This window comes from Gymnoscopelus microlampas, assembly GCF_963454915.1.
Source record: "Gymnoscopelus microlampas genome assembly, chromosome: 3".
NCBI lineage: Eukaryota > Metazoa > Chordata > Actinopteri > Myctophiformes > Myctophidae > Gymnoscopelus > Gymnoscopelus microlampas.
The window spans coordinates 5,834,107-5,850,364 of NC_139940.1; the positions used below are offsets into that span (position 1 = coordinate 5,834,107).

Genomic DNA, 16,258 nt, shown 5'->3' on the forward strand with positions numbered 1-16,258 from the left:
AACTTAAGTTTCCAAATAATCGTAGTGGAGCAAAAGTACAATATTTGCCTTCTACAGCACTTCTACAGCTACAATTACTGTAGTTATCGTTGTTTTTGCGTATACACAAAACATACAATAGGGTTTAGGTTAATCACACAAATAGATTAAGTCAATTAGAAAGAAATATATATTTAGCTCATTTCTTTGCATTGATAAAAATGTCCTTCTCGATCATTCAATTAATCCAAAAAGTAATCAATAGAATAATCGCAAAGTAGATAATCAATAGACGCAGCCCTGCATACTGTACATCCATCTAAATGTGGAAGGTGCTATGCTGCTATATGCTAAATGCTATGTATATATATATACTGTACGACTGTATCACTACCGCCCACACCTGAGGTTGCAGGAGGTGAGACATGATGTCATGGATGTGGTTCAGCGTGGTTGGGTTACGATTACACACGCACACACACACGCACACGCGCACACACACACACACACACACACACACACACACACACACACACACACACACACACACACACACACACACACACACACACACACACACACACACACACACACACACACACACACACACACACACACACACACACACACACATATATATATACTCGCACAAACGCACGCACGCACGCACGCACACACGCACACACACACTGACACACACACATACGGTTCTCTCAGATGCAGTGACTCATTTCGTCTGCCTCTCTCCTCTCTTCAGTTCTTTCTCTTTCGCTTCTTTGAAACAGAATGAAATGACCTCAGTGTTTAGAGCAAGCCTTCATGGTTGACATGTGTGTCTGTCTGTCTGTCTGTCTGTCTGTCTGTCTGTCTGCCTGCCTGTCTGTCTGTCTGTCTGTCTGTCTGTCTGTCTGTCTGTCTGTCTGTCTGCCTGCCTGTCTGTCTGTCTGTCTGTCTGTCTGCCTGCCTGCCTGTCTGTCTGTCTGTCTGTCTGTCTGTCTGCCTGTCTGTCTGTCTGTCTGTCTGTCTGCCTGCCTGCCTGTCTGTCTGTCTGTCTGTCTGTCTGTCTGCCTGCCTGCCTGTCTGTCTGCCTGCCTGCCTGTCTGTCTGTCTGTCTGTCTGTCTGTCTGTCTGCCTGCCTGTCTGTCTGTCTGCCTGTCTGTCTGTCTGTCTGTCTGTCTGTCTGCCTGCCTGCCTGTCTGTCTGTCTGTCTGTCTGCCTGCCTGTCTGTCTGTCTGTCTGTCTGCCTGCCTGTCTGTCTGCCTGTCTGTCTGTCTGTCTGTCTGCCTGTCTGTCTGCCTGTCTGTCTGTCTGTCTGCCTGTCTGTCTGTCTGTAGGTAGCAGGAAGGAAAGGCTTTCCCCATGTGATCTACGCCCGGCTATGGCGCTGGCCGGACCTCCACAAGAACGAGCTGAAGCACGTGAAGTTCTGTCAGTACGCCTTTGACCTCAAGTACGACAACGTGTGCGTGAACCCCTACCACTACGACAGAGTGGTGTCTCCCGGCATCGGTATATATAACCCCGTCAGCATCATCACTCATGTTTCACTCAAAGGCAGTGGTAGAAAAAGCTACTCAAATGTTTTACTTAAGTAAAAGTATCAATACTGCAATGTAGAAATACTAAAAGTGCAACAGTATTGGTATAAAAATGTACTTAAAGTACCAAAAGTAAAAGCGCTAAAATGTTTGAAAATAGCAGACCTACAAGCTCACAACGCGTCGCGATGCGGCGCGTTGTGAGCTTGTAGATCGGCTATTTTCAAATAGCCTATGTATAAGATAGGGCTAAAGTGGTTAATGTATGTTTTATAATGTGATAATTGATGATTGCAAAGTAACTAGTAACTAAAGTCTTCAAATCATTGTAGTGGAGTAAAAGTACAATATTTGCCTCTGAGATGTAGTGGAGTAGAAGTAAAAGTATTGAAAATTGGAAATACTCCAGTAAAGTAAAAAAGATACCTCAAAATTGTACTTATAAGTACAGTACTTGAGTAAATGTACTTAGTTACTTTACACCACTGCTCAAAGGTCACAAAAAGCACTTTCATCACTTCCGTCAGAAGTTGTCATGGTAGCAAGCGCGGGCCAGCTGACCTCAAAGGTCAGCTTTTGACGTCAACCTGAAAGGTCAGCCGTAGAGGTTAACCTTATTTTTATTTTCATTTGACCTTCATTTAACCAGGAGTAAAATCCCTTTGAGATTAAACATTTATTTTCCACAGGAGCCCTGGTACACAACAGGCAGCAGTACAATTTAAAACACAAACAACACATTAAAACTAGGAATAGATCATATGAAATAATCTTAGAAGTCGACCTTCTCAATTCAGCTAAGCTTTTGTCCCAAGAAGTCACGATAGGCCGTTTGCGGACTGAGAGTGTGTTGCAATAGAACAGGACCAATGTTAACCAAACAGCACACATACAGTATTTCCTCACCTTATATTAGGTATTATCATATATCTCCGCCCTCGGTTGGATAATCTTAGGGCTGCATGCATGTGATATATATATACATAAAATTAGCTATACATTACATTTACTACCATGAAGTAATTGCATGCTTTCTCTCTCTCTCACACACACACACACACACGCACACGCACACGCACACGCACACGCACACGCACACGCACACGCACAGTTTGCAGGCAGGTTAGTTTGTTCTATCAAGGTCTCCTGTGTTTGTGCTGCTGTTTTATTGTTTAGTCTGACTGCTAAACCTCCTCTCCTCTCCTCTCCTCTCCTCTCCTCTCCTCTCCTCTCCCTCAGTTGGTCTCAACATTCAGAATAATGGTGAGTTTGTTTTTCTTTTCTTCTATCATAGCTACCCATCAAAAGTAACTCTAACCTGATTCAGAGCATTCAGAGCTCTCAGTTATAGAACCATTGTAGGCTACACATGTACTGTAGCAGTGGCGTGCACAGACATTTTGAGGGGCAGGTGCTCAAGTAAATTACACTTTTTTTTACTTGGTTTACTTGGTCTGCTCTTTTTTCCCTCTACACCTATACCTCTTTCCCAAAAATAGCCGATCTACAAGCCGACAACGCCTCGCAGCGCGAGGCGTTGTGGGCTTGTAGATCTGCTATTTTTGGCTAAAGTTCTCCTCAGAAAAGGGATTCTAGGTTTCGAGTGGTTATGGTAAAAAGAAAAATCATATCACATAAAGATTTGGCGGACCCCCTGTAGTAACTCTGAGGACCCCCTAGGGGCCCCGGACCCCCTGTTGAAGACCCCTGCTGTAAACTGGGGGAAAAAAAAAACTTTTCTTCTCTTTTTCAAAAGGGCACTTCTGGTTAAGAGGGGAAAGAGCAGGTGCTCTAGGACCACCTAGAGTCTATCTGTGCACGTCCCTGTACTGTAGGATGATTTAAATACCGCACAGTCACACCTGTACCTGTTGCTCATTGAGCTAATCCACACATAACAGCATAAATCATGAAATTGAGCTTGTCATTACGTTTTTCAGTTTGGTGTTTTAGTTTCAGTTTAGTCCCACATTTAGTTTTTAGGTACATGAGTTTAGAGAAGGTGAAAAGAGTAGGAAGAAAGTTCGTTTTTTGTTTGCTACCAATAGTGTTTGACAAAATTATGTATTTCTAATGATAGTGGAGCCAGAGAGTATGGACTGAAATTAAGTTTATTTTTAACCCATTAAGACCGGGAACACATCTGTATCATTTTAAGATTCATTTGGGCTATTCAAAAAGGGTTAGCTTGTAGATCTATTATTTTTTGATAAATCGTGAAGATTTGTGCAAATCTTTGAATATATATATATTTTTTTTTAAAGCGAACATTTGTAACAAAAATGTTTGCTTCTGGAGGTCCCCGGAACAAAATATTTGACAAATAATAAAGTAGGTCGGGAGGTGGCTTATTGTCGGTATCAGCCGAGTAACACGCAGGAGTCTGTCCCTGTTACAATGCGCTAGACCCCTGGGAGATGGATTGCTGAGGTGGAGCGCCACACCTATCCTCAGCTCCCAGTACTTACCGCACGACTTGCCGCACCCAAGCCGTGCTACTCATGCGCTGAGTTGGCGGTCCCCGGGATTCGAACCCACGACCTTTCGGTCTGAAGGCGAGAGCTCTACCGACTGAGCTACCCGGACACGCGCTATGAGCTTGTATATCTGCTATTTTTTAATAGCCGAAAATAAATGACACAGATGTGTTCCCGGTTTTGAATGGGTTAATTGTTTAAAATACAATAATAATAAAAATCTCTCTTTCTCTGTGTGGATATGTCTCAGGTTCTCAGTGTGTTCTCATTAAGGAGGAGTTCATGTCAGAGTGTGTCCACCGATCCCCCCTCTCCCAAACCCTGGAGCCCCCGCCCATCACCCGATATCCCAGCATGCCTCTCTCTCCACCAGGTGAGTCACGCCTCTACAGCCACAGATCTGAGGTCAGATCCTACCTGAGTACCACGTCTGTCTCTCAGCTGTCCTATCTGTCTGTCTCTCCTACACTGTCCCTCTCAGCTGGCCTAATGTCTGTCTCTCTTACACTGTCTGTCTCTCAGCTGGCCTAATGTCTGTCTCTCCTACACTGTCTGTCATCTGGCCTAATGTCTGCCTCTCCTACACTGTCTGTCTCTCTGCTCTCCTACTATATGTCTCTCCTACACTGTCTGTCTCTCTGCTCTCCTACTATATGTCTCTCTTACACTGTCTGTCTCTCAGCTGTCCTATCTGTCTGTCTCTCTGCTCTCCTACTATATGTCTCTCCTACACTGTCTGTCTCTCAGCTGGCCTAATGTCTGTCTCTCCTACACTGTATGTCTCTCAGCTGTCCTATCTGTCTGTCTCTCCTACACTGTCTCCCTCTCAGCTGTCCTATCTGTCTGTCTCTCCTACACTGTCTCCCTCTCTGCTGTCTGTCTCTCCTACACTGTCTCCCTCTCTGCTGTCCTATTGTCTGTCTCTCCTACATTATCCGCTTTCATTTTTCTCCAAATGTAGTTTCTTACAGGAGACTATCATGATGCTAATATGAACTGGAATATGTTCAGCTGCAAACACTACAGCAGTGGTTCTCAAACTTTTTTGGCTTTGTACCCCCTTTCCCTGATTTCCAAATCCTTATTGTACCCCTTTACCCGATTACAACATTTTGTTTAGAAAACTGCAAGAGAAAACCAAAAGTAGCATGTCTCTGCTGTCGGGCAGAAACCAGCTACGTCCAAAATATTAACTTTTCAGGAAAAAAACAACCAGGAAAAAACATGTTTTTAGAACAACACAACACTGCCTCATCAAAGTCAGTATGGTGACTTTATACATTGTCAGATACTTGAATGTATCCTTATATTATCGTCACTTTACCCAAATACAGCTCAAGTGTAGGAGGTTTTTGACCATTAATATAAATGTTGTTTTCCGTTTGACTTCATCATTCTAATCAATGATGGAAAAAACAACTCCAAAGTTTGACCGACAGTTTTGAGGATCCAGTGGAGTTAGGAGGTTTAGTCAGAAGAGTTTTTTAATACTTTTCATTGGTTCAATATTTGTAAAACCCACACACAGACGTAAAGGGTGTTCAATAGCACTGATTTATATATATATTTTAAAAAGGAGAAAGCTGTTTTTTGCCCGACAGCAACGATAATTAGGCTATGAATGAATGATATGCCCACCTTTTGAAGAATGTAACATTACTAGGGGTACATGTACCCGCATTAGATAAACCTTGGGGGAAATAAGGTGTTGTTATCCCTTGCTGTTAAGCATGCTGTCTGATGTCGCTCAGTTGGATCAAACCACTGCTTGGGTGTAAGGAGCACCATGGCCTGTAGTGGCCGCTAACATGGTCCTTCCATACCGTATCTTCAGATGATGCAACACTGTCTCACTCCCCAAAATGTATAATCTGTGACTTCTTGGGACAGTCATCCCCAAGAAGTCAAACGGTGACTGGAAGGGTCCTGTTTGACTAGAAGTCACGCGTTTGACTTCCTGGGGTCTGTTGTTTTCTTTTGTCCCCAGTCAGTGTGTCCATGATGTCAGTGGGTGTCCCCTCTGGGGGCGGAGAGGCTCTCCTCCAGATGTCCTCCCCTCAGAGGCAGGGCATGTCCAGCCCCCCGCCCTCTAACAGCCCTCCTCTACACCTCGCCGCCCCCCAGTCACCCCCGCCGCTCCCCGCCCCCCACCTCCACAACCCTGAGTACATCAGCACCCCGAAACACAACCCCACGACAGCAATGTACCACAGTGAGTAGCCCAACGTTAGCCCATCTACTGTATCTATCAGTGGTGTAAAGTAACTAAGTACATGTACTCAAGTACAGTACTTGAGTACATGTACTTAGTTACTTAGTACTTAGTACTTAGTACATAAAAAAAATCACACCCTGTGTGAAGGTAGCGGCGCCTTTGATACATTTTGTCATCGATATGTGTTTATAATGTGTTTATAGCCATGTGTCACTTGAAGCTTGACCAATCACTTTGTTGACGGGTCTGACCAATCAGAACGTTGACGGGTCTGACCAATCAGAGCGTTGACGGGTCTGACCAATCAGAGCGTTGACGGGTCTGACCAATCAGAGCGTTGACGGGTCTGACCAATCAGAGCGTTGACGGTGAACACGGACAAAGTCAGGTATAGAGCAGGATCCGCTCTATACCTAAAGGTATAGAGCGGCTAGCGCCGCTAAAAATTAAGGTATTTTTTACTTTACTCAAGTATTTCCAATTTTCTGTACTTTCTACTCCACTACATCTCAGAGGCAAATATTGTACTTTTATTCCACAACAATTTTTGAAAACTTTCTAGTAGATTTTGATTATTATTACAAAACCACTCCACCCTACATACATTTCGGCCATTGGAAAATAGCAGATCTACAAGGTCACGATGTGTCGCGATGCGACGCATTATGAGCTTGTAGATCTGCTATTTTCAAAATATTTTTAAGCATTTTATACATTTGAAAACTTTGTGAAATGGGACATTCTGCATAATGAGTACTTTCTACTTTTGGTACTTTGAGTACATTTTGATACCAATACTTTTGTACTTTTACTCAAGTACATTTTGAATTCCGGACTTGTATTGATACTTTTACTTAAGTAATTTATTTTCTAACTTTTTCCACCACTGCTATCTATCTATCTAACACTAATACTGAACCTGAGAACAAAGGGATTCTACTGTTGCGCCTCAGCCTTAAAGCGGCCAGTCCGGTGCGTCACATGGGTAGGTCTTTCGACCTTCCTCAGAGTCATCATGACTCTGAGGAAGGTCGAAAGACCGAAACGTCAGTCAACCCTGTACTTGCACTGCATTAAATAAAAGGCTTAAATTGTCCGTGCTGCTCCAGCGTTCTTCTCTCATTGCAACTAATACTGAACCCTTCACGCCGTAAGTCCATATGAACTGAACGGTCATTTTCTGCCCCCCCCCCCCCCCCCCCCCCACAGCAACGTGGACGGGCAGCAACACGGCCTCCTATACCCCCGTAGGACCCCAGCAGAACGGACGGATGCACCAGCAGCCCCCATTGCATCATCATCCGGCGCCCAGCACTCACTTCTGTATGACAGCACCACCGCCGTTGTTTCACTGGGATCTCCCAATAGCTAGTCCTCCCTATCTGGGCCCCGTTTCACCAAACCTAGGTAGCAGATCAACCAATCAAAATTTATCAGCTATCCTGGATGAATTCATCTTTGTTTAGCCGTGAAAGCTGAGTTACCGTATCTCGCCAGATTGATTTAGACCATTGGTTCTCAAAGTGGGGTCCGGGGACCCCCAGGGGTCTCTGAGGGAGTTCCAGGGGGTCCCCAGCTAAATGATAGATAGTTAGGAACCGGAATGGACCCTTATGGGTCTGTAACTCTGAGAGTGTACAAAATGGAACCAAATGGACCCGTCAGGGTCCATTTGGTTCCATTTTGTACACTCTCAGAGTTGATTTAACATTGATTTTACAATATAAATTGCGTTCCAAGATATATAAATATCATTAAATGAGGATCCTTAGCCTAATGCATATAAAACTGGGGGTCCTTGAAATTAAAATGGTTCAGAATCACTGCTAGAGCCATAAAAATCTTCTCTTAGGGGGGTCCCTGGTATATCTTTTCAAATGGGGGTCCGCGGGCTAATAAGTGTCAACTTGGGGGGTCCTTGACATGAAAAAGTTTGAGAGCCACTGATTTAGACAGTTATCCCGGATATCTTTATCCATGACTGGGTTTCATGAAAGCAATGCCACATTATAGTTACCATGGAGATTTATTCTGTGAATCTAGCCTGGCCCAGACAAGGCTAACAGCCAGGTTTAACTCATCCTGGTACCTTTACTGTTCATTAAGCAGTCAATCTGATCACAAACCAATGGGTTTTTCACACTTATTCCATTCTTATGTGTTGCTGTTGTCTTATTTTTATTAGCCTGCATTAAAATAGTAACATAGGTACACATTGCCATTACATGACCACTTAAGCCCTACAATATATACTTCATACTTCATTATATAGGCTGCACAACCTCATCATGACAGCTTGTTAGCCTGTAGATCGGCTATTTTTGCTGTAATACATATTTTGACACATTTTAAAAATGCTATTAAACATTGTGACCATTATAATTTGTATAGAAATTATTTGTGAAGTCAGACTGTGTTAGACCATATTTTATCACGTATGGGTGATCTATCTAGCTGGGCCTAGACATATTTGTGGGATATATGCATGCCACAATCGCTGGAGATTACACACAATCTATCAATGAGCCATTATACCAGTGAGATTGTTATTGTGTATAGTTGTGGATCAGTTTCAGTCAGATTATTGCCTGGATTATGGCTTATTTATTGATCTATCCTGATGAGTTACTGGATTTGAGTGAGTTACTGAAGCCTGGCTTGGGGTTAGTGCAATGGAATAATCCAGACTGCACTGAGTAGACTTGGTCAAACCTGGATTTACCTCACATCCAGGATGATTTAATTCTGCCTTTGTGAAACAGGCCCCTGGGAATATATATAGAGAGAGAGAGAGAGAGAAAACTCACAGGAAACTCTTTCTTAGTCATTTCTAGTCTGCAAATCCACTGCACACATCTTCGTTATGGTCTATTGCACTGTGGGTAATGTAGTACTGACCGAGGCTCACTGAATCAATGTGGACTACTAATGTAGTACTGCACCAATGCATTCTGGGTAATGTAGTGCTGATTAATATTGTCTCTATCGGGTGGAAACTCATGTCCAAAACTTTTACTTTTCAGAGTTCAAATAAAAAAATAGTAGGAGTCGAAACTGTAGCATGATCAAGTAGGATGTTAATTTATTAAAAAACACAAAAAGTTAGAATATGGAGATAAGAAGTTTCTGCTCGACATTATGTTTCTCTCTCCAGGGTCCCAACATCACAGCACTCCTGCTTTCCCCCAGCCGGTCTCCAACCACCCAGGTACACACACACACACACACACACACACACACACACACACACACACACACACACACACACACACACACGTACGTTTGTATTACTATACTTGTGAGGACATCAACACTTTAGGACAGCCACGTTATGAATGCCATTTAAAAATAATAATTGCCGTTTTAACCGTAAGCCTAAAGCCGAAAAACAGCAGATCTACAAGCCCACAACGCGTCGAGCTTATAGATCGGCTGTTTTTCGGTGCATGCCACTAGCGCGCAACTAAGTATAAATCATGTTTAACGCCAATTCCAATCCCTAAAGCTAACCTCTAAATGTCTAATCCTGACCTGAATGTTTTTTCTAATTGCAATGTATCTCTAAAAATCTTTTTTTTTAACTATAAAACAACCATTTGTCTTGCGAGGACCAGAAAAACGGTCCTCACAATGTATATTTCTTCAAATTCTACTATACTTGGTCCTCACAAGTATAACAATACACACACACACACACACACACACACACACACACACACACACACACACACACACACACACTCACTCACTGTGTCTGTCTGTCTGTCTGTCTGTCTGTCTGTCTGTCTGTCTTTCTCTCCCTACATCTGTCTCTCTTACATGTATCTGTGTGTGTGTCCTGCAGGTCCAGAGTTCTGGTGTTCCATCTCGTACTTTGAGATGGACATGCAGGTGGGGGAGATGTTCAAGGTGCTGTCCAGCTGTCCGCTGGTGCGCGTGGACGGCTACGTGGACCCGTCCGGAGGAGAGCGCTTCTGTCTGGGTCAGCTGAGTAACGTCCACCGAACGGAAGCCAGCGAGAGAGCCAGGTCAGTGTCCTCCCTGTGTGTCCACAAAGACACAAGACAGAACCCAACAGAAAACACTGGATCCATTGACCACTTAAACCCTTTAGACCAGTGGTTCTCAAACCTTATCATTTCAATTTCTGGGACCCCAATTTTTATTGTAAATCAATTACGGTAATTAATTTAGTAATTTAGTTAATGTAACTCTGAGAGTGTACAAATGGAACCAAATGGTTCCATTTGTACACTCTCAGAGTTACCAATCGTAAGGGTCCATTTGGTTCCTAACTATCCATCATTTATCTGGGGACCCCCCTGAAACTCCCTCAAGGACCCCTAGGGGTCCCCGGACCCCACTTTGAGAACCAATGCTCTCTAGACTTAGAGTCAACTGTCTTCTCTGTACTGCTTTGTGCTGTCTACTCCAGATCTCTTTGCCAAAGTTATGATGTCATGTGTGTGATGTGATGTCATATCCTGTCCAGGCTCCATATAGGACGGGGGGTTCAGCTGGAGTGTCGGGGGGAGGGGGACGTGTGGATGCGTTGCCTTAGCGACCATGCGGTGTTCGTCCAGAGCTTCTACCTGGACAGAGAAGCGGGTCGAGCTCCTGGAGACGCTGTCCACAAGATCTACCCTGGAGCATACATTAAGGTAACCTTTCACCTTTAACCTCTGACCCCTGACTATAATCTACCCTGGAGCATACATTAAGGTGACCTTTAACCTCTGAATATAATCTACCCTGCTGGAGCCTAAATCATCACGTTTGACCTCTGCCCCCTAAACATAGTGCATAGTGTACCAGGTCAAATAAAGCTCAACAATGTATTGGTACATAACCGCCATGAGCTTGAACAGCTACTTTGAAAACCAATCATATAACCATCCCAGTATGAAGGACCACATTAAAGTCTTTGCAATGCAATTATTATTAATATATAATTTGTTTTTCCTGAATTGTTTCTACTCCCTACATTGAAGTTAGATGTCAAAGACATTTTGGTAGGTGGAGATCTCTGACTTCTCTTTGAGTCATATCATTAACCTGTTTAATTTAACACAGAAGTGTGTGTGAGGCGCTATAGTGAGGCTGCCATCAACCTAGCTGGCTATCTGGCTCCCTCTACTGGTACTTAGGGGGCAGTAAATGTACTTCTGCATTTGCATCTGTTCTACTTAGCCTTGGGTTCCCGAGCCATGTGGCCTATTAGATCACTAAGATAAGGAGCCTATCTCATGTTCCTGTGGTGTGAGGTACCTTGATGTACAAGTACACCCGGTGTACATGACGCTAGTATGTCACTGGGACTTAACTCCTATCCAACCCTTGATGCTGAGCGCCAAGCAGGGAAGCATTGGGTCCCATTATTATAGTCTTTGGCATGACTCGGCTGGGGATTGAACCCGTAATGTCCCAGTCTCAGGGCGGACACTGTGGCCACAAGGCCACTGAGCTGGTCCTATCCGTGTACAGTACTTTTACATGTATGTTAGTCTGTTGTGACTGTTCCTGTAGTCTGTTCTAAACACATATCTGTGTTTTGCAGGTGCTCTGATCTGCCTCAGTGTATTGTGGGTAATGTAGTACTTGTGTGATTGCAGGTGTTTGACCTGCCTCAGTGTATTGTGGGTAATGTAGTTATTGTGTGGTTGCAGGTATTTGACCTGCAACAGTGTATTGTGGGTAATGTAGTTATTGTGTGGTTGCAGGTGTTAGACCTACCTCAGTGTATTGTGGGTAATGTAGTTATTGTGTGGTTGCAGGTGTTAGACCTACCTCAGTGTATTGTGGGTAATGTAGTTCTTGTGTGGTTGCAGGTGTTTTATCTGCCACAGTGTATTGTGGGTAATGTAGTTATTGTGTGGTTGCAGGTGTTTTATCTGCAACAGTGTATTGTGGGTAATGTAGTTCTTGTGTGGTTGCAGGTGTTTGACCTGCCTCAGTGTATTGTGGGTAATGTAGTTCTTGTGTGGTTGCAGATGTTTGACCTGCGACAGTGTCACAGACAGATGCAGCAGCAGGCGGTCACGGCAAGGACAGCGACGGCTGCGCAGGCTGCTGCTGTCGCTGGTTCAATTCCCGGACCATGCAGGGTAGGAGGCATCGCCCCAGCTGTTAGTAAGTACATCTCTCTCTCTCTTTCTCTCTCTCTCTCTCTCTCTGTCTCTCTCTCTCTCTGACACAGATGTAAAGGGTTTGAATTAGTTCCTATCTTTATGTTTATTAAAGGATCCCATTAGAGTCACATGAATGAGCCTATAGTCTTCCTCGGGTCCTGAACAAAGAAAATACAATACAAATGTACAACTAAAAGTGCAAATAATAGTAAAATAAAACAAAACAAATAAACAATAAAAAGAGAAATTAATACAAAAACACAAATTAACATTTTAAAATCTAATCCAACAATCCAGTCAAATGAATACACAAACACAAGTTACTTGCAAGGTACCTCTTGATGTGTTTTTTTAAACTAATTTTGTACAGGATTGTAAATAAGATGTTTTTGGGCAGAGCATTCCAGAGTTCTATTGACCTATATATATATATACCAGTGAGTTTTAGAAAATTAGTTTTTGGTGCTGTTTTTCTTCTTAAGTTACCAGAAGCTGCTCCTCTGGTGTTGTACCCATGTTCAGAAGTCATGTGTAACTGTTTAGCCAAGCTAGACGGCTTATTGGTGCTAATAATGTTCGGAGTAGCTTTAGAAGACTCACCGATAATTTCTGTTCAACCATCAGCCATGCCAGATGTTCATGCATAATATTCATACAGGACAAGTATTAGCTATATTATAGCTAATACTTGTCCTGTATGAACATCCTAGTGCCAGACAAGCTGCTTTATTGTGAGCAACCTGTAATTTTTTCAAATCAGATTTTGTAGCTGACGACCAGATTACAGGGCAATATTCTAAATTAGACAGAACTAAAGAATGAATAACTGATTTAATTATATTCTCTGACATTCCTGATCCTTATATCGTTGCCGTCGCGTAGAAACCTCTTTTATCTCCATATACTAACTCTTATTACGTTTTTTCTTAAATTAATGCCCTGCTTGATCATACTGCAGCATCAAACATAAGCATCAAAAGTAGCAGATCTACAAGCTCAAATCTGCTTTTTTTGCTATTTTTTCCACCCGACTGAGGCGATATGTTTGTTATACTTTGTAACTAGTGATGCGCGGGTCGGGTTTTTTCATGACCCGCACCGCCCCGCCACGGAACCCAACCCGCCTCAACCCGCCCCGCGAACCCATATATAAATCTATGGCTCAACCCGCCCCGCGGGTTGTACCTATAATTCTGTAAAATCATGGTTAGAAAATATTCCCCAAGTGTATTCAAACTGTTTTATTGTTATTATTCTTATTCTTATTAGGAATAAAGACAAAACAAGAGCATGTGATTTTATTTTATTTTTTGCGTGTGAGAGCGGCTGACCCGCTCACCCGCATAATTGCCTCTGAAATTCTGACTCGACCCACCCGCGCCGCGGGTTGACCCGCGGGTCCCGCGGGTTACGGGTCAACCCGCGCATCACTATTTGTAACTCTCCTCTCCTCTCCTCCTCCTCTCCTCTCCTCTAATCAGGTCTATCAGCAGCAGCAGGTATAGGAGTTGACGACCTGAGGCGTCTGTGTATTTTGCGCTTGAGTTTCGTGAAGGGATGGGGTCCAGACTACCCCCGGCAGAGCATCAAGCACACCCCCTGCTGGGTGGAGGTGCACCTGCATCGCGCGCTGCAGCTCCTGGACGAAGTGCTGCACACCATGCCCCTGTCTGACCCTTGACCCCGGAGCCCCGGATGTCTTACTTTTACAGTTATTTTTTAAATCTTTATTTCAAGGACCCCCAGTTTGATATGCGTTAGGCCACGGACCCCCTCCATTTGATACCAGTTTACACTGTAAAATCCTCAGTATTTAATTTAACTCTTGACAGTGTACAAATGGAACCAAATGGACCCTGACGGGTCCGTACTTTAATATTTGCCTGTTGAGGCCTGTTTACCTTATTTAAATGGAACCATGATGTCAAAACGTTTCTCCAGACCGATCCTACTTGTACCCACCTAAGCCCTACTATGTTATACTTTGACGTTCGAAGGTGTTGCTTGTTAAAGATAGCCGAGCTTGTAGATCTGCTATTTTCACTATTAAAAAAAAAACATTTTTAATCCAAAATAAAAGCCCTAGACTTTTTTTTTTCAAAATAAATGAGCCAGAGAGAATCATAGCAGCGAGAGTGATATTGCGCAAAAGTAAAAGTACTAAATATTTGAAAATAGCAGATCTACAAGCTCACAACGCGTCGCGATGCGACGCGTTGAGAGCTTGTAGATCGGCTATTTTCAAATAGCCTAGGTATAAATTAGGGCTAAAGTGGTTAATGTATGTTTTATAATGTAATCATTTTTATCTGAAAAGTAACTAGTAACTAAAGTTTTCAAATAATTGTAGTGGAGTAAAGGTATTTACACACCGGCGAAAATAGCAAATATACGCAAAATTCTGACTCGTTCCGAATAATTAAAAGACGCTTTTTCGCTCCATGTACGGAGCCATTGACTTTATAAGGTTTAAAAAAAAAACGCATTATTCGGCAAAAAAAAATAGCCCCGGTGTGTAACAACCTTAAAACTACAATATTTGCCTCTGAGATGCAGTGGAGTAGGCGTAAAAGTATTGGAAATTGGAAATACTCAAGTAAAGTACAAATACCTCAAAATTGTACTTAACTACAGTAACTTAAGTAAATGTACTTAGTTACTTTCCACCACTGAGTCCGCACCGTTGTGACGAAAAGAGAAAAGAGAGTCGAGTCTCCATGGTCGCCTCTCCAGGTAGGTTTTTCCAAGCCCGTCCAGCTGGGAGGAGAGGCCACAGGGCAGACAGAGAACCAGGTGGTGGGATTATATCTCTCCATAGTGAACTGGGAACGCTTTAAGATCCCCCGGGGAGAGCTGGCTATAACGTGGCCAGGGAAAAGGGACGTTCTGGGGTTCCCTGCTGGAGTCGCTACAACACCTCCACTACCTGACTTGCGTTTGAAGATGGATGGATGGATTATTTCACGGCTGTTGCAGGGAGTACTGCAAGATAAACTGCTCAAAAAAAGTTCGGAAACTTAACTTCGGTCAATTATATCTCCCCTTTGATAATACCATTTGTATTGTGTTTTATATCATTTTTATCGTTGATTAGTCACCTTTACAACAAGGTACAGTTTGTAAGGATCGTGCATTCTTGGAATGAGCAACACAGCTAAACGTGTGGGTAGCGCCTCCAAAAAATGTGCCAAAATCACCCAATATGCTGCTGTTGGTAATCGCTCTTGTTTTGAGCAACCTGCCAGCACACACCTGCTGAGAGGTGTGTGCCAGTAGTCACAGGTGTGTGACTGCCTCACAGGTGAGTGACTGGCACCTGAACATGGGTTCTGAAACTTTTTTGAGTTTATGTATGCTCCAAGCAGCAACACTGCCCCCATGGACTGCCACGTTTGTCCCTTCAGGATAAGGCCCGTGCAATAGGGCAAGTGAAACTGGTGTTACGTTACGCAGATTACACATTATTTGATGTCAGCCCTGGTACCATTTGCAGGCAGGTGTGTGCCAGCCAGTCACAGGTGTGTGACTGGCACCTGAGCATGGACCCTGCAACTTTGACATCTGTCTTTGGTACCGTTGTGCAAATCTTGCCTGTAAATCTATGGTTCCTCAGTGAAGCAAGGGGTCTTGGGATGTTGTCTTCCTTGTTGACTTCACCTGTCTCACAGAACTTGGTCCTAAGTTTGGAAATGGTACCAGGGCTAACACCAAATAATGCTGTCACTCTGCATAACGGAACACCAGCTTCACTTGCCCTATTGCACGGGCCTTATCCTGAAGGGATAAACGTGGCATCTTTCCATGGGGGCAGTGTTGCTGCTTGGAGCATCAACTCAAACTCAACAAAGTTGCAGAACCCATGTTCAGGTGCCAGTCACTCACCTGTGAGGCAGTCACACACCTGTGACTACTGGCACACAC

At 43.5% G+C, this 16,258-nt stretch overlaps 1 protein-coding gene across 3 annotated transcripts in view; it reads left to right on the forward strand.

The window, feature by feature from the left end:
- LOC311042076 (mothers against decapentaplegic homolog 4-like) overlaps positions 1–14,349 on the forward strand; it is a 28,548-nt gene extending 14,199 nt beyond the window's left edge. For all 3 annotated transcript variants that reach the window (XM_084052618.1, XM_084052620.1, XM_084052619.1), the window contains exons 3-12: positions 1,314–1,488; positions 2,757–2,780; positions 4,245–4,367; positions 5,982–6,206; positions 7,419–7,532; positions 9,364–9,417; positions 10,054–10,237; positions 10,702–10,870; positions 12,200–12,338; positions 13,819–14,349. In XM_084052618.1, the coding sequence (XP_083908744.1) occupies positions 1,314–1,488; positions 2,757–2,780; positions 4,245–4,367; positions 5,982–6,206; positions 7,419–7,532; positions 9,364–9,417; positions 10,054–10,237; positions 10,702–10,870; positions 12,200–12,338; positions 13,819–14,018 (1,407 nt within the window). In that variant the 3' untranslated portion in view covers positions 14,019–14,349. The remainder of the gene's footprint in view (positions 1–1,313; positions 1,489–2,756; positions 2,781–4,244; positions 4,368–5,981; positions 6,207–7,418; positions 7,533–9,363; positions 9,418–10,053; positions 10,238–10,701; positions 10,871–12,199; positions 12,339–13,818) is intronic.
- The last annotated feature ends 1,909 nt before the right edge of the window (positions 14,350–16,258 follow it).